General features: G+C 40.5%; 1 protein-coding gene across 4 annotated transcripts in view; it reads left to right on the forward strand.

The window, feature by feature from the left end:
• The first annotated feature begins 4972 nt into the window (after positions 1-4972).
• mapk8ip1b (mitogen-activated protein kinase 8 interacting protein 1b) overlaps positions 4973-24540 on the forward strand; it is a 156777-nt gene continuing 137209 nt past the window's right edge. For 2 of the 4 annotated variants that reach the window (XM_072592559.1, XM_072592562.1), the window contains exon 1: positions 4973-5344. In XM_072592559.1, the coding sequence (XP_072448660.1) occupies positions 5265-5344 (80 nt within the window). In that variant the 5' untranslated portion in view covers positions 4973-5264. The remainder of the gene's footprint in view (positions 5345-24540) is intronic. The other 2 variants (XM_072592561.1, XM_072592558.1) reach the window with 1 other exon arrangement.

The raw sequence follows: 24540 nt of genomic DNA on the forward strand, positions 1-24540 counted from the left end.
CTACTTAATGATAATGTGAATTCTAATTCAGTTTAAGAAGGTAGCCGCGCATTTGTTTGAATCACAATAATGACAAATGATACATCAATTTAAGAAATTCTTCGATTTCTCCCTGATCTCCCTTGTGAAATAATTTCTTTCTCCTTTCCTATTCTGATCATTCAGCACTGAACAATCAGTTTTTCCATAATGCAATGGTTGCATTCTTGTGCAAACCCCAGGTTATAGAGAAAAAAAAATCGCACTTTAGAAATAGCACTTAAAGTGCTGGCGCTGTATTGTGTTACAGCCAACACATATTTTAAACGTTCAAGTCCCCAATTCGCCGTTCACATGACAGCAAATTCATGTTGACGAAATGCCCATTATAGCAGAATGACCTATATAGAAATTAGAACATTTTATATTATAGACCAGATCAGACCCCCTCTAAATATTTTAAGAAGGTAGCCTAGACCCTCACTTTTTCTTATTTTAAAGGCAAATGTGAAGTGTCAGTTCCTGATGCAATGCAACTGGTCAAAGTACTCGACATTAAGCATAACAAAATTTATTTAAACACTATAGTTAAAGTACAACCAGAGAAAGAAGAATTTAGAACAACTTAACTCTTTTGGAAACATAACAGAATAATAGATAGAGTAACTGTTACTAGTTAATGATTCCAATATAGTAACATCCCATAAACACACCCCTTGCCAAAAATAGGAAAATTCAGATACAGATTCTCACATGCAATTGTCCAATCCAAGTTGAAACATAAACAACAAGAGAAAATTCAGAAAGAGTAGCAGCCAGGAGACATTCATTGAAGCTCCAATCAATTAATACCCCAACAGTTTGCTCTCCATCATCAGCGATGCAATGGAAGGTGCATAATCTGCTCACTGATATTCAGTTTGAGTTCCACCAGGACTGCTCAGTTACAGACCCGGTCTAGATATAACTATGAGTTGGAGTCAAAAGTTTGAGGTGAGAATAATAATTGTTCTTGATGTCAAAGTAGCTTTTTACCAGGAATGACATCAAGGAGCCCTAGCAGTGTGAAGACAATGCAAATCAGGGGGATGTATTTCCACTGGCTACAGTCACGTTTAGGACAGATTGAAGACAATTGTGGCTGACAAGGATAATCCCAGTACATCACTGCAGGAGCTGCTTAGGTAGATACTCACCTACACAACCTGTTGAGAGATATTATCACATGCCCCTGGAGCAGATAGGACTTGAACCTGGGCCTCCTGGCTGACAGGTAGGGATAATCCCACTGCACGACAAGAACACTCAATCAATATTTTGTTATTAACTAATAAGGTGTTTATTTTATATATGGATTCTTGCTCTGTAATTTATTCAATATTAAGAGTTAACAATGTTATCATTTACTGAGGAACAAGTACTTTTTAAAAGTTCTAAGGTTCCCCCCTCAATTACTCTCCCAGATAGATTCCCAGCATCCTTTGGGTGAACAAATGTTTCCTGAAATGCCCTATAAATCTTAAAATTATGCCCTCATATTATTGACTCTTCAACTGAGAGGAACAGCTGCTTTCACACTTTGCACCCTATCATTTCATACACCTCAAACAGATTTCCTCTCAGCCTTCTCTGCCTAGCTTCATCCCAGACAACCTCCTGGAGAATCTCCTCCACATCCCTTCCAAAGCAATCGCATCATTCATACAGTGTGGTGACCAGAACTGCTCACAATACTCCAGCTGTGGCCTAACCAAAATCCTGTACAACTCCTTGCTCTTTTAATCTATGCCATGACTGATGAAGGCAAGTGGCCCCATGTGTCTTTTTAATGACCCTATTGACTTGTCCTACCACCTTCAGGGATCTGTGGACAAATATCCCAAAATCCTTTTGGTCCTCTGAAATTCCTGTTGTACTGCTATTCATTGAGTAATCCCTTGGCTTGTTATTTCTTCCAAAGCGCACGACCTCACACTTATCAGAGTTAAATTCCATCTGTTCCTTTTGATATACATTAATTTTCTCGACTTAGGTATAGGAGGCAGTGAGCACAAAACTCGGAAACCCAGTGAACAATGAGAAGAATAGTAAGGGACTTCAGGATAACATAAACAGGCAAAATTGGCAGACATACGACAGATAAAATTTAACAGAACTTGAAGCGATACATTTTGGGTGAAAGAAAAGGAGATTTAATGTTAAACAGAATGATTGTAAGAAGCTGTGCATGGAAAATATCTAAGATTGTATGTACACAAAGCTCTCGAAGAAAGTGGGATGGTATATGTCTCTATCACTAGACTAAAAGGTCTGTATTCATGTCCCACCTACTCCAGAGGTGTCACAACATTTCTGAACAGGTTGATTAAAATTATCTAAAATATTCACTTCTTGTCATTCATGACATAATTCAAAGACAATTATAGCAGCTGATCTAAAACCCTTATAAATAATGAACAAATGGAATATATTAAGAAATTATTCAGAGAATTATTTGATGTAAAGTGACAGATTATCAATATCTAAAGGTATAAGTGAAGGACAAATAATGTAATATAAGTCAACAAAGTCACATCGGTATTAGGTGTTCTGAAGCAATGACAAATCTAATGATCCACATTCCCTGGACATAAATAAAGGAAAAAAAGAATAGTCCATATTCATCACCATTAATTGGCTCTGGATGTAAATCGAACAACTGGAACACGGGTGACTTAATGTTTGTGGTTAATAAGTGAAAATTGCCACAGGTGATTTAGTGGAGGGAAAAGCCATTTGGTTGTTTATGACAGTATTTCCAGATATAAAATGAAATGACCCATATTCTATTTTGGGCTTTTACCAACCACAACTGAAGGGTTTTCACTCAACTTGCTCAGCCTTACTCAGCCTCAGCTCTCACTGTGCCATATGTAGCACTAACTTGGATCTTACATGAAGATGAAATAAGCAGCTGTTATCTCCTCAGCCATATGTTATTCCTCAGGACATAGGGAATCAGGAATAAGGTAAGATGCTCAACACAGAATCAGCTTTTGCAGAACACCTGTGCCTTGGAAAGCTCAAGTTTCCACACTTGGGTCACAATGACACCTCCTTTGCTGTGGATCTGGTAGGCATGCATTGCCAATAGCCATCAAGGCGACTGAAGGGCTGGCCTCGTCATTGTGGGTGTTCTGCATTTGCCTCACCTTCAAGGACAGAAAATAGAGCAATGATTGCGAGAGATGGATTAAAAGAACAGATTGGAATAATAACAATGGCGGACAGGGATAATGAGGCATGGTATGTGGCAGTTAATAAGTGGAGAGTGAGCAGGAATGTTACCTCTTTCAATGGGAATGCAAGAAGGTACATTGTCACAGAAATGGGCAGAACTGGAAGGTGTGTTGTTCTGAGGAGCAGAACTATGCAGGAGAATGCTGGGGAAGTGAAGAAGGTAGAGCTTGATGTATTGAAATGGATGTCACTCACCTTTCCTGCCCTTATGAAATCAATTAATCTCTTAGCACATAGTCTTCAGGATCAAGGAACCACATTCCCACAGTTCGCTTCCTTGACTACTTCAATCTCTACCCGCTTAGTCATCGTTCTCCCATCTGCAAGAATCAGTACTCAGGGGTGAGTCAGAGACCTGAAAGGCAATCTTCAAACTTAGTTTACTGAGCCTCCAGTTAACCGCAATGTAGAATTCAGCCACACCAAGCCTACCAAGAGCCCTTTCAACTGGAGATTCTTCTTTTTACAAGGAAGGAGGGGGTCATCATTGTGTGTTTCCTCTGAGGTTGATCTGGAAACTGGTAAGCAGGACATTAGTGCTGTGCACCATCCAAGCATGCACTACATGAAACAACAAACTGACTCAGACCTATAGCACAATTCCTTCAACACTGCTGGGTCAGAGGTCTTGGGACTCCTAGCTCAGCAGCCCTGTGGAGTACCTACACAGATAATCTCTGGTAGTTTAAGGAGGTGATTCAGCACTGAGGAGCATGGATAGAAGTCACAAGTGTTGCTCATGTTCCCAACCCTCAAACCAGAACACAGTTAGCTCCCTGAGCCTGGCTATTGGAGGTTGGTGTACACGTCCTGGGCTAGATATTTTCCAAACCTTTTCAGAGATCAGAGAATTCCTACAGTATGGAAACAGGCTATTTGGCCCAACATGACCACACTGACCCTCTGAAGTCTAACCCACCCAGACCCACTCCCCTACCCTATTACTTTATATTTACCTCTAACTAATGCACCTAATCATACATCCCTGGTCACCATTGGACAATTGAGCATGGTCAATTCACCTAACTTGCACACCTTTGGATTATGGGAGGAAACTGGAACACCCAGAGGAACCCACGCAGACACGGGGAGAATGTAGAGATTCCACACAGACAGTCACCCAAAGGCTGGAGTTGAACCCGGGTCCTTGGTGCTGTGAGGCAGCAGTGCTAACTACTGAGTCACTGTGCCACCCTAAAGCAAAGGCAAACATACACATTGCAAGTGTGAATCCGTAACTTTCAAATCGTGACCACAGACCTGGCCAGAATGGGGATTGACGTATCTCTGAAGCAGGTAGGACTTGGAACTGGGCCTCCTGGCCCACAGGTATGGGCATTACCAGTGCACAAGAACAGTGCCAGTTCTCTCCTGGGCCATGTCACCACCAGCGTCTGAAATGTGATGTGTAAGGACAGGGTAGTAACCATTGGCATTGCCAACAACCTGCACATCCTCAGAATGAATAATCATTTTAAATATTAACATGCTGTAAGTGACCTCATTTAGGTCAATTTTTGCTGTTTGCCCCCCTCCCTCACCTCCAACAATTTTCTAATTAATACAATGGAAATATTCAAGGAAATGTCTTTGTTAGATTCCTTCTCTCCTGTAACTGTTTTGGAAGACAAATCTGCAACTTCCTGGAGACTGCAGCCATGGGGTTGGGGGAGGTGGTTAGCCATTCCTAGTGAATGGTTGTCAATGAATTCTCCGCCAGCTGGAAGCACGATCTGGTTGGGGTGGAGCTGTTCCAATTCTGGCGTCTTCCCCCCCCCCCCAAAATCACGTCGTATCACGGTGCAACACATCAGCAGACTCCGTGCTTACAGCCTCTACAAGGGGAGGCAGTAGCTCTTCGACAAAAGACCTGCCAGGCCTATGGAGCCTCTCGCAATGGTAGGTGCCGGTGTGTGCAAAGTGGGTTAAACACTCCTCGCTTTGCATTGAAGGCTACCCCCCCGGTCTGACGTCTGAGAGCGCCTTTCGGGGGCTCTGAATGGAGAATGGCGGATGCGGATTCCATGAGCTCGCCGGCTGCCTCTCCCTTTCTGGGGCTGCACATCACCTCGCCTCCCAATTTCAGGTAAAGCAGAGGCAGTGCAGGGGGGGGGGGTCGTGGCTTCGTGCGGTGTTGAACGTCCGTGCTGTCCGGCACCGCTCGATGTGAAATGCAAAGGCTGCTGAGCCAGAGGGAGGAGGAAGGGACGTGTTAGAGCATTTAAAGTGGGGGGAATGACTATACTGAACCAGCCAGGGCTGTTACAGCAGGAACGGGGAGCTCAGCTCCCATTCCCCCACTGTCCCCAGTTGAGTGACGCTGAGAATTGGGTTTAATTTGATTTAATTACAGGTTATTTGTGTGTGTGTGTCTTGTTGCTGGAAGTGGCGGAGACGATTTCAGGGCGTGGACAGCTCCCTGTGAGAACGGACCGGGAAGCAACACCGGGGAGGGTTTTATTTGAAATGTTAGGTCTTATCCTTTTTTTTTAAAATAAAGAGAGGCATCTTCCGAAATCAGTTTTCCGTGCGGAGGTTACAATCCAAAATAACGTTTGGACCTTTTTTTTAAAAAACAAATTAGCTGTCATCCTCCTGTTCGTTTCTGAATCTGGAATTGAGGTGGCCAGCTTGATAAACCAACTCCATGCATTTGTTGAGTCTCTGTGTGATTTTTAAACGTGCTAAATGTTAGGAAGTGGCGTGCTTAACTCGGGAAAGGACAGCCCAGAAAGAAGCTGTTAGATTGCGGGGATATTTGAAAATTCAGCCTAGGAATGGTAATGAGACTGTGTTTGTTTCTGGGGCCTGGAAAGATTATGGGGGATGGATAAGATAAATAGACGATGTCTTTTCCCTGAGGTGGGGAGTCCAGAACTAGAGGCATAGGTTTGGGGGTGAGGGGGAGGTAGAAAAAGGAGTTAGGGGATAACTTTTTCTCAGAAGGTGGTGCGTGTATGGAATGAGCTGCCAGAGGAAGTGGTGGAGGCTGGTACAATTGCAACATTTAAAAGACATCTGGATGGCTACATGAATAGGAAGGATTTCGAGAGATATGGGCCAAGTGCTGGCAAATGGGACTAGATTAGGTTAGGATATCCTAACCTATGTCATGGACAAGTTGGACCGAAGGGTCTGTTTCCATGCTTTACATCTCTATGACCCCAAGTCCTGTTCAGAAACTTGGGTGTAAAATTTTGGTTAAGGTTGCCCTTTCAGATGAGGTGTAACCCCATCTGCCCCTCCTGTGACAGCTCCAGTGATTCTATTTGCAGGAAAAGCTGGGGACCTCTTCCTTTCAAATTGATATGCATGTTGTAAATATCAAAAACTGGCCTTCTACTGTTTGTGGGTTCCTGCTTTGTTAGTTGGATGCCATGTTTGAGATCGCAACCATGACTATCCTTTTGTAAGCATTTCATGATCATTTCTAATGAACCTATTCAGAGATGTTACAGCGCACCTCTGGAGCAGGTTGGACTTGAAACTAGGCCTTTGGCTATCACTACACTGGACCACAAGAGTCTTAATAAGCATTTAATTTTATTTTCTTTTATATCTGGAAGTGTTATCTTGCACAATGGAATGGCTTACCTTGCCCCATAAGCTTTTAAATGGCTGTTAATTAGCTGTCTGAAGATCATGAAAGGCACTATCTAAATGATAGATTTATCATTATTAAACCAGCTAAAGACCAGGTAAAGATAGCAAGCTTTCCCCTGTTAATGGGGAGGGGAGGAGAGAGAAGAAATTAGCCACCATGCTTGGTATGGCCTGTGGAGTGCAGCCCCAAACAAATGTGGGTAACTCTTGCCTACCATCTGAATATGCCACACTCATGTAACAAAGGTCTTACTTCTCAAGCAACTGGGAATAGGCATGTGACCTCTACTCTACCAGCAAGAAGTCTTGGAAAAGTTCAGTAAGCAGCAACTTGTACTTGTATTGTTCCTTTTTTTTTAATTTAATGAACTATCAAAAAATGTTCTCTGGGAGCATCTTAAACCCAAACTGGACACATCCACTAGATGACTAATTGGTCAATGAGTTAAGCTTTAAAGACAGTCTTAAAGGTGGAAAGAGAGTTGGCAGGATGAAATGGTTAAGGAGCAAATTGCAGAACACAAAGTTCAGGTAACTGAAGGTACTGGCACTGTTACTGATGGGGAACAGTGAAAATTTCTAATCTGTAGGTGATCAGGAGAAGTTTAAAAGCACAAAGGCATCTGGCCCAGCCTAAATCCAAAGAGCTCCCTCACTTAACCCCTCTTCAGATATCTGTTCGGTTACACCATAGATCTAATTGGCCAGTTGCAGCAGCATCAATGGATGCAGGGAACTACTTTATTTTACCCAAAGCCTGAAGGTTGAGAAACCGGGCTCTTGGTTTCATTATTGTCAGGATGAAGCTGCAACTGCCTCATGGTAGTGTCTCCATTTGGAGATGTAGAAGTTTGATTTCTACTTAGCTGCCCTCCTGGTGACAGCCATTGAAGTTGTAGTCAGGTGTGGCTGGGAGCAGCTGCTGGAGTACTGGAGTTGGACAAAACACTTTCTCTCCTGATCAATTTTTAAAGTGTAGCTGACTTCGATGTTTCACTGGGTGACATCACATCCTACGGTGTTACATTTGATTAGATCCTAGGATTCTTAAAACAGGCATAGTTTCTTTCAATTTGTAAAGGAAGACTAACGTCTGTTTTAGGCCTAACATGAGGGTTGATTAAGCTTCTCAACAGACATTGTTTGAATATCTCAGGAGCAGAGTTTTAGACACCCATTGCACCAGTAAAAGACACCTATTTCTACTGCAGTCTCTGTCTCCAGGCCATTTGTGGCACAGTTTTACCAACCTCTGTCTAAAGTAGTTAATATTGTCACAAGAACTGGGAGTTACTTTGAGCATTGTAGTCACTGCTCTGTCTGTAACAGGCACCCACAATTGTACACTATTTCAGATGATTGATTTGTACCATTATTCTGTACAGATATGACTGTGTAAGATTTATAAAGAAGAAAGCATTCATTAAGCAGCTTTCAGAGACGCAATTACAACTGATGTCAGTTGTTTTGCACCTTTCTTGTTTAAAATGGGGTTTATATTACTTAGTCAGCATTTAAAACTCAAGTGGTATTCCATCAATTGACATGAATACTATGTTACCAACAGTTGTTATCCAAGTTGGAATATTGTTGAGATTGCACCAGAATCTGTGGCTAACAATTGAGGGACACCAAACTTAATAGTGGAATTAAAACTGTCCTTGTGCCACAGTGCTGCACAATAGGTCAGTTGTCCCATGTTATATTCTGGTACCTATGAGTGATTTTACAGCTTTAGTGAAATTAATTGTTTTAGTCAGATTTAACAATTTGTAAATTTCATAATCTACAATGGATTGTAAGTGGGATTTATAAAATTAGCAAGGTGTTAAAAATGGTTCATCAGCTCACACTTTCTTCTGAGTCAGATGACTCTCTAGGTTCAAGTTTTTCACTGGAAAATGGGGATTATGATCAAGGTGGACACGCTCTCAGGGTAGTACTTAGGAAGTGCTGCCCTAACAAGTGCTGATTCTCAGGTAAGATGTTGGACTGAAGCCCCTCACCTGCTGATTATCAAATAATTCTGCACATGTGGCAGAATTTAGTCTATAGCCCTACAATAAATAGTGTAATTCATTGTTTCCAATAATTTGGGTGTTTATATGCATCATTACTATTCATTGTCAGTTGTGGTTCTGGATTGCACTCTCTCCAAATGTAGGTCTACAATTCACCAAAGTCTGAGCCTTTCAAACTCTTGGGTCTGTTTACAAGTGGTGTCTGGAATGTTAATGGATGTTAATTGTATTATCAAGATTAATGATAAATAGGTGAAGGGAATTAAGTTGCGCACTTATGTTGTGGGTTATGGTGTTTCTTTCCTGTGAACCAGGATGTCTAGGTTCAAGCTCACATCCATTTGAGACAGGTGTAATAATATCTCTGAACAGGTTGATTGTAAAACATCTATAAAGAAAGGTTGCCTTCCATGGGTACCATACACATTGAAGAATATTAATTCCAGGAATTTTAAGTTGCCTGTGAAATTTAATTTTTGTTGCAATGCACCCATTTAAGGACTAGTTCTTGAAGTTAACAAGTTAGTTAATTTGCTCATGGAACATTTTTAAAAAAAAAAGTTCCCTCCTACAAACGGAGGGACTGGAGTGCATCACCATTTCTCATCACTCTCTATTTAAATGTTTAAATTTGATCACTTTTTCTTTCTTTTAAAGGTTTTGTTACAGTGGTCATTTTTCAGATGTTGCCAATTAGTTTGTTTCTTTGCTCAAGAGTATGAAGAAATGCTGAAAAAACACATTCACTTAAAGACAATATGATGAGTGAATTTTGATCAGTCGTTATTGATTTGCTTAAATACAAAGAAAGCTTGAGGTTCCTGTGGTGCAGTGGTATTGTCTCTGTCTGAGCCAGGAAGCCCAGGTTCAAGCCCCAACTGCTGCAGAGGTGTGTCATAACATCTCTGAGCACTTACTGTTATTTTAAATATAATATACAATGTGATTTGTTTTGTAGATTTTATTTTTAAACAGTTGACTTGTTGTGGAGGATGTTGTATGCAGCAATTGTAGGTTTGGAATTTTGGGCTGTCCTATGTCCATGTTCACATACAGTCAGTTCTGCTATAACACGGTAGTTCCATTCTCGTGCAACCCCATGTTATAAGAAACTAGTGTAATTTAAACTCATGGGGTCAGAAAAGTGTTACATGCTTAAAACTTTGCGCATCAGAAACAGTGTCCCCAATTTGTCAAATGTGTTATAGCGAATTTTGTGTTAATGAAACACATGTAATAGCAGAATGACCCATACTTTGGAGCTCCTTTCATTTTCATTATTTGAAGGGGCTACCCTTTGGTTTTTAGTTGATTTCAGCCTCATTCTCCTGATCTTTAGGACAACATGTAACCAAAAGCATTTCTCTCTACTGTGTGATTACCTCTGCACTTGGACAAGAGCCAACAGATGCATGGGACCACAACCAATTGCAAGTTCCCCTTCAAAGCATGGACCATCCTCACTTGGGAAACTGTGTTGTTACTGTATCACTTTTACTAGATTAAACTCCTGGAGTTCCCTCCCTAATGCCATGCCCCTTTTCGTACACTTAACACTAGGTGGACCGCAGAAGTTCAAGAAGGTAGTTTGCTGCTTTTCCAAGGGCAGATGTGGAAGGACAACAAATCTTCTTGCCAGGCTACTCGTGCAAAGATTACTCTCACCTGCGATATCTGGTGATGTGAGTGATCTCTGAAATTGAAAGGATTAATTTTCAAATGGTTAGGAGCAAAGGGATCGAATGAGGCTTAGGCCATGTTGCTTCACATGTCTCCATTCAATGTAGACAGGCAGCAGCTGACAGTATCGCTGCCACAAAGAAATGCCAAAAGAGTAAATCCAATTTCATCCTGATCTGGGTTTCACTTAGCCCCCAGTCTCTCCTTCCACCAGATTTCATCCAAGGCTCTGGTGTGCTGAGGGGTTCTTTGTCCAAAATATGGTAGCCTCTGTACTACATTAACATGCATATGACTTTAGTATTAGTGTCCATTTCTGTGACCTGATTTGGTCAAATTCAAACAGTGGCGGATATTAATGTTTTGGGGAGACCCTCAATCCATGTACACCATTTTTAACCCATACCTGCCTTCCCACTACTTTTTTAATAGCATTTTTTGATCTGTACATTGGGTTAACATCTGGAAAAGAACTTGGTAGGGTAATAGATTATTGGAGCTGCATACTTTGGATACCAGGTCAGCATTAGTTATAGTAGGGAGAGGATATTTAACTGATGTGTCTAATATCCATCCAGAATGACAGAAATGATCCATCTAGAGAGAAATTTACTGTTAGCTCATTACTTTTGTTATTCATCTGAGATGTGGATATTGCAAATTCCCTTTTTAATGTTTAAGTATCAAGTTCCTAACTGTGCCATTTCACTAGGGGATTAATTTTATTTTAAAACTGTAAGTGTTTTAATATCTCTGCTAGAACGTCAGAGTGGGGAGAAAGGATTAGTTGATGGTGTGACAATGAGTGAGCAGACTTTTTGCACAAGAGGAGGATAGAAGCAGCAGACAGCATGTTGGCAGAGATACTGATTGCAGAGGTTTAAGGAACAAAGAGCATTGTTATTGTTACGATCCTTTGGAGACACATTGGGCTGGCACTGTACTATTCAGAACAAAGAGCCCTAAAGAGAGAGTGATTAAAGAGAAGCTTCTGAAGAAAGGCAATTCAGAGAGAGAGAGGGAAAAAAAGTGATGCAGCACGTTACTCCAGGCAGTAGGATAATCAAACAAGAGGTTTCTCAAGAAACCCACCTTTATGAAAAATCTAGAAATGGAGAGGGAGCAGATAGCTGAATCACATGACAAGTTGTATCTATTTATTAATCAACCAATCATCTTATTGGTGCAAGCAATTCTCATCAAAGAGGCTGTGTGGTGTCAGTTAACATAATTACTGTGTTTTCATTGCAGAGTCTGTCCATCGTGTTTATGTTGGCACTTTAAACGATTTATCAAATTGCTCTCACTTCTCAATAGCCCTGCATATTGTTTTAATTTTTAATACTTGCCTTGTTTCTTATTTGTGGGCATTTGCAATCAGTCATAATCTTCTTCATAGCCACTCCACCTCTCCCTGTGAGTAATAAGAAAAAAGGGCTTGGAGCACTAGTCAGCAATTTCGCCCAAACTGCCATTTAATATGATCATAGCTGATCCATCTCAGTCTCAACTCCACTTTCCTCCTGCTCCCCATAACCTTTCAATACTAACTAATAATCTGTCCATTCCCACCACCCACCCCCTACCCCCCTCAAATTTTCTCAATGCTCTAGCATCAACTTCACTCTGGGGTACTAAATTCTACAAATTCATGACCTTTTGCTTGAAATAATTTCACCTCATCTGTTTTAAATTTGCTATCCCTTATCCTGAAGCTGCGACCTCTCATTCTAGATTGCCCCATATGTGGAAATCTCCTTTCTATGTCCACTTTGTCAATCCCTTTAGCATCTTTATATATACTTTGGTTAGATCTCCTATTGTTCTTCTAAACTCGTGTATAGGCCTAAACTACTGTTTCTGTTCATTAGACAAGCCCTTCATCTCTGAAGTCAATCTAATGAACCTCCTGTGAAGTACTTACAATAAAACTGCGTCCCTCCTCGGAGGCCAAAATTATGTGCAGTACTCCAGATGTGGTCTCAATGCCTTGTACAGTTATAGCACACTCCCCTGCTTTTACATTCTGTTCCTTTGACAATAACTTTCTTTCCTACCTGCACACCAGTTTTATGATTCATGCACAAGGATATCCTCTGCACCGAAGCATTCTCAAGTTTCTCCCCAATTAGGTAGTATTCTATTCCTCTGACTAAATTGGATTACCCCTCACTTCTCCACATTAAACTTCATCTGCCAAACTTTGGCCCATTCAGCTAACCGGTCCGTAACCCCCCATTAATAATGTTTTTTTTTCTCCGTTGCAACTTACTTTACTGCATATTTTATTGTCACCTGCAAACTTACCTATAGTACTTGCATATAAGTCATTAATTTAGATTGTAAATAGTTGGGGACTAAGGACTGAACTCTGAGGCACCCACTAGTTGCATCTTGGCAACAAGAAAAAAGACCCACTGGTCTGGATCTCTGCTTTCTGGTAGTTATCCAGTCTTCTCACCAAACTAATAAATTCCCCCAGTGCCAGTTTAATTTTACCTTGTGTATACACCTTTTATGCAACACCTCATCTAATGTCTTCTGCAAGTCCAGATATACTACTTCACATCATTCCTATCAGCATATTGTTCATTGTGCTTTCACTTCATATTAGAACATCACCAGCTAGAAAAGAGAGCTTGCATTTTGCTAGCACCTTTTCACCATCTCAGGGTATTGGCTGTAAAATGTAATTATTGATGTGTAACAGTCACTGTAATCTGGGAAATGTGGCAGTTAGCTGTGCACAAATTTTGCCAAACTGTTACAAGATAATGACTGTTTTTGCTTTGACATGTTGGTCGAGGGATGAATTTTGAGTCTGGATATACCTGTTCCCCTTCTAAATAAGGTTTACATCTATATCATTGTGCCAATGTAGTAACATTTAATGTTTTATCTAGAAGATGTCACCTCCAACCGATACTGTGCTCACTCTATGCTGGAATGTCAACCAAGTTTGTGCTCAAGTAGGGCTTGAACCCCAACCTTTGGGTATGGGATGCTATGAAACTGATCCAGGCCAACACCCAAAGTCCTATCGTGTTGGTTAGACCTGTGAAATAGTAAAACTACTATTAAATTTAATCAATGTTATGATTTGTTTTTTGAAACACCTTGAAGACTTACCAGGCTGTGTAACTTTAGCACCACTGCTTAAACTTGAGGATGCAAAGTAAGCCTAGGAGGTAAAGGGGAAGTATAATTGAGGTATTTAAGATGTTTAATATATTAAAGGAAATTAGACAAACTATTTCCCCTTGTGTGTGAATTTAGAAAAAGGTGGCAAATCTTTGAGATTTGGGCTTCCTGACATGATCCCACTTCCTGTCACAAAGGGCCCCGAAATTCTTCCGTTCTCTCTCAACTGTTGAGGATGAGTCAGTTGAAAATGTTAGAGCTGAGCTTCTGTTAGGTAGGTTTACTGAAGGAGTATGGTGTGTGGATGGAGTTGATACAGGTCAACCACTATCTAATGTAACAGAAGAGCAGTACAAGCTTGAGGGGCTAAATGGCCTGACTTTGTTCCTGTCGTGTCCTGCAATGATTTTCGTTGGTAGTCTCCAAATTCTATTCACCAAACTTTTTATTGGGAAATGAGTAAATAGGTGTTTTTTTTTAAATTTAGTGTTCTGCTGTCATGTTAGGCTCCATTTAAGAAGACTTCAATGGCACTCCATCAGCTATGAGGCGGCAAAGTGTTAACTGAATTGCCAAAATTTAAAGGTGCTTCCATTTTTCAACCTGTTTTAATTGGCGTCTTTGAAGTTGATTTGTAACTGAGCATTAATTTCCCTGAAGAGACGATGCACAAGAGTGGGTGTTAGAAGCAATAAGGACTGTGCTCATACTTATTCAAGTATTTAAAGTTTCAAGTTTATTATAGTTTTCAGAAGGAAAACACAACAATGATGGCTTGACATGTCCAGAGGAACAACACATGGTAAATTAGATACATTTGTATAATTTTCCTTACAGCAAGACCTATTAGCAATTTAGATGTGAAGCTTCCAAAGATGTTCAGGACAGAAGTAGACTGCTTCTTGTATTGAGAACTCTGCACCTTTGAAATCGTACCTGACCTGTGATCTCACTCCATATAACTGCCTTTGCCAAATTTTCCTTCATGCATTTGGCTAGAGAAAATGCTATCAATTTCCGATTTTTAAAATGTTCAGTATTTCCTAATTTATATCCTGAACAGGTCCTCTTTTTTTTTAAGTGAAATGGCACCTTCAGTGTAAATGCTATTGATAAATTTAAATTGGAAAGACCAAGCGTGTAGACACAAATATTTGATAAACATGGTTTTGCTTTTGAGTCCTGAGTTGTGGACTGAAGTATCATTCAAAAGACCAATATGCATAAACTGGACTGACATAACATGAAAAGTACATTAAGCTCAGGTAAGAGTACATATTTTCTAGGATGGTATCAGCAATAGGAATTCTTTTTTTGTATCGAGTAGAGACTGGAGATAATTGGATTGCTTCCACTAGAACAGACCCGACTAAGAGGACAACTCATAGAAATTTATTTTTAAGCTACTGCATTTTAGAATAATCTTAAGGAAGAATATTTCCTGAGGTGCAATGGCAAGGGATACTCCCTCTTAAATTATTGCAAGAGAAACAACCAGAGCAGGATTAGTGGTGCTGGAAGAGCACAGCAGTTCAGGCAGCATCCAAAGAGCTTCGAAATCGACGTTTCGGGCAAAAGCCCTTCATCAGGAATAAAGGCAGTGAGCCTGAAGTGTGGAGAGATAAGCTAGAGGAGGGTGGGGGTGGGGAGAGAGTAGCATAGAGTACAATGGGTGAGTGGGGGAGGGGATGAAGGTGATAGGTCAGGGAGGAGAAGGTGGAGTGGATAGGTGGAAAAGGAGATAGGCAGGTAGGACAAGTCATGGGGACAGTGCTGAGCTGGAAGTTTCCTCGTTGAAACAACCAGAGCAATTTGTTTTGAAGATTAGAGCATGGGATGCTATGCCACAGGAAATGGTCAGTTTTCAAGGAAAATAATTGATGATTTGGTGATGGGGAATATGCAGAGCCTTATGAAGAGAGTAGGTTAGATTTGAGTTACTTCAACAAAGAGTTGTCATGGACTCAATGGACAGAAAGACTATCTCCTGCACTGCAAGCTTGTGCATTTACTTTGAATAGACTAACCCTGCCCATAAATAATGTAGAGAGCAACACCCATGCACAGTGTGGTCAGTTTTTGTTAGCAACGTTGCTCATTATCACACTTATCTTTAAGATTTTTCTTGCATCCAAAAACAAGATGTGATATGTAATACATGAATGTTGCAGTATTTGGCTAAGACAGTATTAATGTTATGCTAATGTTGTTTACCAGAGAATGTTTTTCAGGAGTGCTGTGATTAAATTGCTGTGAAAATAACATTACCAGAATCAATTGGCTACAGTTCAGGTGGCAATTGAATATTGTATTCCTGGTGGGGCCACAGTAGGAGTACAATTGTTTCGTGTGTGCATCTACTGCAAGCCTGACCTTTCACTCTGGGAGGTGGTTTACATTGCACAGAGCGATGCAGGCTATTTCTGCACAGGGCGACTGGAAAGGATCTGACAGGTGTAAACAATCTCAATCCTGTCCTGTGGAAATGTTCAGCAGTGTGAACATGTTGCTGCTGCTTTCATTTGACACAATGTGTGAAATCCAGGTCTCACTGGAATCTTCGCGCAAAGGGGGAGGCTCATTGGTCCATCACAGTTTGTGCTGCCTCTTTTGAGCAAATTAGTCTCATTGCTGCTGGTCTTTCCCCATTGCTTTGCAAATGAGGATGTTTCCAAGTATATAACTAACGTCGCCACCTTGTGCAGTGCCTTTTAGTACAGCAAAATATTCTAATGTACTTAAGGTGAGCAATTATCAAATAAAATTGAAACTGAATTATGTGAAGGCGAAAGCAGGTAACCAGATCATTAGGTAAAGTTAGCTTTTAATAAAGGAGCCTCAAAGCAGGAGAATGGAAGGCTTTGGAGATGGAATTTCAGGGTTTAGTAACTAGGCACTTGAAGGCATAGCAATCAGTGATGGAGTAATGGATTAAGTTTCAGTACCTCTCATAGCTGGGGTACGTTGTGTAAAAAGTCTATCAATTACCTCCTATCCATCTTTGATATCTATAAGTTGTGCCTCAATGTTTGTAAATGGTTTAGGAGGTAGGCAATTCATTCATTTATGATCTGTCTCAAGTGCTTTACTTGCAGACAGCATGGCTCCATTCTGAATGCTTTGTGAATTGTCAGCTACAATTATGTAATATTCAGCCATCTTGAAAATTTGAACCATTTGAAATGTTTTTAAATTTTGTGGACACAGATACTGCAGGCTAACTGTAGTTTTCGACAATAAACATGGTTTATATGCAAAAGCAAAATTCTGGATGCAGGGGAAAAAATGAGCGGGACAGGCAAAATCCACAGCGCAACAGAGTTAAATTTTCAGGTTGTGCAACCTTTGGAACTGAAAAAGGACTGAAACCTTGAACCAATAAAAGGTTCTGTACTAGGGTGGAGGATGGGAAATGCACTGACAAAAGATTTCATGATTCATCCAACCCAAGGGAGTGCTAATATTGTTGTTAAATAAAAGAAACAAAGATTGTAAATTGTTATTTGGTTCAAATGCAGGGGAGACTAATGATGATAAAGTGCCTCTTGTTGTTCTTGCCACACCTCTTCTCCCCTCCTCCTCCCCCCCCCACCTCCATTTCCACAAGAAGTATTTTTTATGTTTCTATGTTCAGTTTGGATGACAATAGTCAATAATGAAACCAATGATTCATTTCAATGAGGTTTAAGGGTTATGAATTAAATAGCGGAACAAGTGAAATTAAAGTTGGGCAAATTTTAAAGTTAATCTGAGCCAGAAAAAAAATAGCTGGAAAGAAAGATTTAGGTTGAGTGACACATTGGGTCAAGAGACAAAGAAAAAGTAAAGAAATGATGAAAGAAAGTTACTTTCTTGGAATAAAACTGCCCATAGGTATTTAATTGCTCCCTTTCTGGACCATGGTATTGATTGACATTGCATTAATGATCACAGTGAAGAAAGAATTACCAAGCTCTTATTTACTGGCCCTAAATTCAGATTACAAGTTTGTGGGTAGATAATGTGGGAGACTAAAGCTGGACTGTGGTTTATGTGAAACGATCATAGAATGACATAAATTAACCAATTTCTAGAAAACCAAATCATGCTCTCTCGAGCTTTGTTAGAATAATAAGAATATGATCCATCTTCTTCTCCTGATGTGCCCTGCGTCAAAGGTGCCAGTCTTTACCTAATTTGATCACTCCATATGACATCAGTTTCTGTGCTCCAAAGCTAGCTATGCCCCTAACCAAGCTGTTCCAGTACAGTGAGAACATTGGTATCTTCCCAACGATGTGAAAACTGCCCAGCTATGTCCAGTTCACAAAAAGAAGGATGAACCGAATCTAGCCAGCTACTTTTATTTTACAAAAAAAAATAATTCATGGGATGAGGGTGTTGCTGGCAAGGCCAGCACTTAACTGCCCTCTGGGATAGGCAATAAGAGTCAACCACGTTTCTGGGGGTCTGGAGTCAGGCTAGGTAAAGTTGGTACTTTCCTTAAAGGACATGAGTGAACCAGATGGGTTTTTCCTGTAATCAACAATGGATTCATGGTCATTTAGATTCTTAATTCTAGACTTTCTTTCTTATTTAATTAAAATTTCACCATCTGTGGTGGGATTCGAGCCCATATCCCCAGGACATTACCTTGGCCCATTGATAATACCACTAGACTGTCCCCTTCCCAAATATTGTCCCTTTCAGCTGAAAAGTGATGGAGGGTGTCCTCATTGATGCATTAAAATGGCACTTAGTCAACCAAATTGACTTCCAAGAGAATTGAGGAGAGGGGCATCTATTTAGAGTCATTGCAGAAATGAAGATGGTTATGGTTATTATAGATTAATCATCTCAGCACCAGCACATCTCTGCAGCAGCTCCTTCGGGTGGTCTTGGAGGCTTCCTCAGGGACTGCCTGCCTGCCCTGCACCACCACCATTATAACATCAGAAGTGGGGATGTTTGCAGATGACTGAACAGTGGTCAATACTATACATCTATCTTCAGATACAGAAGTGGTCCACATTCAGACACAGTAAGATCTTGATAATATTCAGGTTTTGTCTGATAAGTAGCAGGTAACAATTATGGTGCCCAAACGCCAGGCAATAAGAAACTCTAACAAATCTAACCATTTCCCCTTGTCATTCAAATGCATTACTATAGCTAAATCCTCATTCATCAGTATCTGAGTAACACTATTCACCAGAAAGTTATTCCCACTTAAATACAGGTGGCATCAGCAGGTCAGAGGCTGGGAATTTTGTGGTGACTCTCCAAAGCCTGTCCATGATCTAAAAGGCCAAAGTCAAAATGATGGAATACTCTTCTTTTTTTTTTCTTCTCCTCAACTCCACCCGCCCCTCCACCCGCCCCCCCCACCCCCCTCTCATCAAGATGTATAGTTCCAACAAAACTGTTCACATCTTCCAGGATAAAGTGACCTTCTTGATTGACATCTCATCCATCACTTTTTAACATTCAATTCCCCCACTACGACTGAATTGTAACAGCAATATATGCCACAACCAAGATATACTGTTATAATTTGCCAAGAGACTTTCAATAGCACCTTATTGAGCCTGCAATCTCTTCTACCTAGAAGGACAAGGGCAGCTGATGCATGGGAGCATCAGCTCTTGCAAGTTCTCCTCCAAATCACTCACCAACATCCTTTGTCACCAGACCAAAACTGTTCTCCCAACAGCACTGCAGGTGTCCCTGCACAGCTAATGTTCAGTTAAAGAAGGTAACTTACTAAGTCTTCTCAATGCCATATGGATTGGACGATAAATGCTTGCCCAACTAGGGCCAGTCGCATCCTGTGTGTGTGTGTGTAATTATGAAAATCCAGTGTGCTTTGTCACCTTGCTCTTACTTTACCAATAATAGTTGGACAAATATATCAATAATAACTTACTACTGTGCCCCTGAGTAGGGGAATGTCCTGAACAAGGAGATACAGGAGGATATTGAACAGAGACCAGAGATTGGTTCCTCCCCAATTTATTAAAACTGAACAAAGAAAACAGCAAGAGACAATGACTTTCCCAAAGAACTGAGGTGAGGGGAATGGTTTGGTGGAATGATTTAGGAAGGTGTGTGTCAAAGATTAGTTCTGTTGACTGATGAGGAACAGTGAACAAGCATTCTGCTGGAATAAAGGAATTTCGTATGTTCTGGGATATGTAGTTCATGTGTAGTAACAAACAATGTAAATTATACCATGGTAAACTGGCCAGGAGAGAGCACATGTAGCTTATCCAAACACAAGAATTAATGGGTGTGCAGAGGTTACAGTAAAAGTAAATTTTGGACTGCAGAAATATAAGGTTAGCTGAATTTTTTTTTCCATGGAATGGAGGAAGTGAAGCCAACTTAGGAGCAATCAAGATGTAAATCTTCAGAATGATGGTGTGTGTAATTTGACATCAGAATAGAGAAGTAGGAACAAATGGATAATGTTGCTGAGGACATGTTAGTTATCAGAATTCAAGGTATAAAATGAATGAAGAGATTATGTACAGTTCAGACTACAGCATTCTGAAGGAGTTACTTTTACTTTCTCTTTTATGTTGACTTGAAATATTTGATTTGCTCCTCAGTCTTGGTTTCCTCTTTACCCCCACCCCCACACTGTCCACTCAGTATTCGCTCCTATATATTTAATGCTATCAACATGAAAATGTCGTAAACCTCTTATCCTTTTTGTAAGTAGGACAAGAAAAAACCCTTCAAAGCCCTTTTATATAATCAAAAGAAACTCTTATAGTCATCCCTTTTAAATGAGGGTAAGCTAACCAATAATACAATCTTCTCCCTCCTTGTTTCTTTGCCCAATAATCTTCGTAAGCTTCCCAATCCTCTGGTTTCCCACTGTCCTTCGCCATATTATATGCTTTCTCTTTTACTTTTTTTGCTATCCCCTGACTTCCCTAGTCAGTCATGGTTGCCTCACCCTCCCTGTACCGTGCTTCTTTTCCCTCGGGATGAATCTCTGTGTCTCCTGAATTACTCCCAGAATCTCCTGCCATTGCCATTCCACTGTCGCTCCTGTCCCAGCCAATTCTACCCAGCTCCTCGTTCATGCCCCTGTAGTTGCCGTTATTCAGCTGTAATACCATTACCACTGATTCTATCCTACCCCTCTCAAATTGTAGAGTTAATCTGGCAAGATCTTCCCTTGGAAGGCTATGGTGGACAATCCTGTATTAGACAAGGTTAAAAATCATGCAACATAAGGTTATAATCCAACAGGTTTATTTGGAAGCACCTTTTTTTTTTGAGACACTGCCACCTCATCAGTTGGTTGTGGCCACAAAAGCTCGACAGCGCTGTGAAAGCTCGTGCTTCCAAATAAACCTGTTGGACTATAATCTGGTGTTATGCGATTTTTAGCTTTGCCCACCCCAGTCCAATGTCGGCTCCTGCAAATTACATATAAACAAGAATGTGGAGTTAGAGTACAGTTGAGACACAATGCACTCATAATCTGATTTTAAAATGGCAGCGGCAGGTTTTAATGGTTTGGCCTCTGGATTTGGGAGACAGAAATTCCTTGTTCTCTGGGTGTTACATATTCATTAACTCTCCCACAGAAGGTTAGGCACTTTGCAGTCTTGATCAGAGCTTGAATTTTAATCATTCCAACCCTATGGGGATAACTTGAATTGAAATATTCAGGATAGATGCCAAGCTCCCCATTTGAAGCTAACACTTTTTTTTTCAGTTATTAAAGGAAGCTGACATTTTTAACAACTGCCAAAAATTCCACAACGCATCCCACTTGCTTCTCGATGTCTGAGCATGTGCAAACATAGCTTTTGCGAATTAATGCTGCTGTACAATCTGTCTAGAGTATATAGGCAGGAATATTATGAGACCTGCATAAAACATTAGCTAGAGCAAAGCTGGAATATTGTGTGTATACCTGTGCTTGTGGCATTATAGGAAGTAATTACACCAGAGAGGGCACAGAGCAGTTTTAATAATAGGATGTTGTCAGGATTGGGCAATTTTAGCTATTGAGTTTCCTACAGAAAAGTGGAGAGATTAATGAGGCATATAAAATTTGAAGTGCATCGATAGGTTCAACCTATCCATGCTATTTCATTTGTCAAACAAGTCCACAACCAGTGTAATAAATTTAAAATAATTGGTGCAAGGATTGAAGGGGAGTTGAGGGTTTTTTTAACCCAGTGACAGGATTCACTACTTCAAAGCATAGCAGAAACCGAATCACTCAACACTTTAAACAAAACCTTTAGTTACAGCACCTCAAATACAGATCTTAAAAACCTATGGACCATTAACTATAAAGTGGAATTAGACGGTTTACCTTCTACCAGTACTGACGTAATGGCCTTTTCATTTTGTGCCACAGACCTTTGTCTCTTTGGACTAGATTTTATGGTTTTCAGTAGAGTAAGGAGGTGGAGTGGGTAGTGGACAGTCTGCTGTTCTCGTCTGCTATCTCTCTGGTTGAAGGGGAGCTAATAGCACTGTCACTGGACAAGTGAATCCGAGACCCAGGTTCAAATCCCACCATGGCAGATGGAGGAAATTGAATTCAATAGAAATCTAGACCTAAGCATCTAATGCTGACAATCTACAGTGGCTTCATGGTTATAAACCTCCATCTGCTACACTAACATATGTTAGGGAAGGAAAGAAAGACTGTCATCATTTGGGCTGGCTTATGTGTGAATCCACACCATGTGATTGATTCGTAACAATAGACAATAGATGCAGGAGTAGGCCATTCTGCCCTTCGAGCCTGCACCGCCATTCAATATGATCATGGCTGATCATTCCTAATTAGTATCCTGTTCCAGCCTTATCTCCATACCCCTTGACTCCACTATCTTTAAGAGCTCTATCCAATTCTTTCTTAAAAGAATCCAGAGACTGGGCCTCCACTGCCCTCTGGGGCAGAGCATTCCACACAGCCACCACTCTCTGTGTGAAGTAGTTTCTCCTCATCTCTGTCCTAAATGGTCTACCCCGTATTTTTAAGTTGTGCTGTGTGCTGAAGTGGCATAGCTAGTCACGCATTGTAACAACCATTTAAGAAGTCTCTAAAAAGGAATGAAACCAGGTGAATCCCCTGGCAATGGCTAAGGGACCAAAAATGACAAAGCCAAACACAGCCCTGTCAACTCTACAAAGTCCCCCTTTGTAACATTAGGGGATTAATGCCAAAGTGGGAGAGCTGTCTCAATGAGCAGTCAAATGACAGCCTGCCCCAGTCATATTCCACCATTTGTGAGGTATCATCACTGTGCTAAATGAGACAGACTTCAGACCTACCAACTTCAGTCTAGGCACTGAGCCATCACCAGAATTGTTTTAATCATGTTGAAGGGGAAAGGGTGAGATTAAATCTAGAGGGGTTTTTCCCCAAGCAAGCTGGGTGGACATATTCTGACACATCTCCCAGACATTGAACCCAAACCTTCTGGCCCAGATGTAGGGGCACTAAGACTGTGTTGCACGACTCTCAAATGTCAAGTTTTACTGGTAAAAGGACAGGTAAAGACACAAGATGCGTCAAATGAGGTAGAATCACGAGCAGCTACCATCCAAAAGAACAGATAAGTGAAAAGTTTGAGTAAAACCAAACCTGAAAATCAAAGGAACCAAAATGGGGACAAAGTTCTGGTTTGAAATTGTTGAACTCTGAGCAATACATTGAAAATGCAAAATGTAATCTTGAGCTGCAGTAGCTGTGTAGTTGCAGTAGAGGGAGTTACACATTAATATGTGGTAATTCACTCGCTTTATTTAGCTAGCCACTATCATGTCTATTCTGATTTCAGGATGTCCCAAAATAATTTACAGCAGTGAAATGTTTTTATCATATTGGAAGTATCGTAGTCAATTTGCATGGAGTAAGTACCTACAATCTCTTATTGGGAAATTTAGTCTATTATAAAGGGTACGATAGCAGAGCATTTAGAAAAGCATAATAAAAATAAGCAGTGTCAAAATGGCTTTGTGAGAAGGACATTATGCCTGATGAATTTATTAGAATTCTTGGAAGTAATTGGCAGGAGAAATGAAGTTGAAACAATGGATGTAATGTGTTTGTTCTTTTGGAAGGTATTTGATAAGTAAATTCATGTGACACTTGAATAAGACGAGTCCATGGTATTGGAGGTGATATACCAGGATGGATAGAGGATTGGCTAACTAATAGACAGAGTTGGGATAAAGGGGGACATTTTCAGGAAGGCAGCATGTAGCTAGGGGAGTTCTATAGGCATTACTGCTGGGGCTAGTTATTTACCATATATTAATGATCTTAGGTAAGGGAAATGAATGTATTATTGCCAAGTTTGTGAAAGACACCAGTAGATGGGAAAGCAAGTAGTGAAGATGATGTCAAGTCTGCAGTGGAATATCAACAGGTTGAGCTAGATATAAGCTCAAACTTGGTAGATGGAATATAATGTGGGAAAGTATGAGATTATGTACTTTGGCACAAAGAATAGAGTTGAATATTACTTAAATGGAGAAAGACTACAGATAACTGAAACTTGGAGGGATTTAGGAGTCCTTGTGAATAATTCAGAAAAACACGTGTCCAAGTTCAACATGTAATTTTGAAGACAAATGAATTGTTAAACCTTTTTTTTCCAAAGGGAATGGAGTATAAAATAGGGAGGTCTTGCTAAAGCTATGCAGGATACCAGTTAAACCACACTTAGAATATTGTGAACACTTTGATCCCTTATCTAATGAAAAATGTACTGGCATTGGAGGTAGTCCAAAGAAATTTCTCTAGGTTGATCCTCAGTGCAAAGAGATTGTCTTTTAGAGGTGCGATTGTGTGGGTTGAGTCTGTACTCTC

This window comes from Chiloscyllium punctatum, chromosome 22 (genome assembly GCF_047496795.1).
Source record: "Chiloscyllium punctatum isolate Juve2018m chromosome 22, sChiPun1.3, whole genome shotgun sequence".
NCBI classification, from domain to species: domain Eukaryota; kingdom Metazoa; phylum Chordata; class Chondrichthyes; order Orectolobiformes; family Hemiscylliidae; genus Chiloscyllium; species Chiloscyllium punctatum.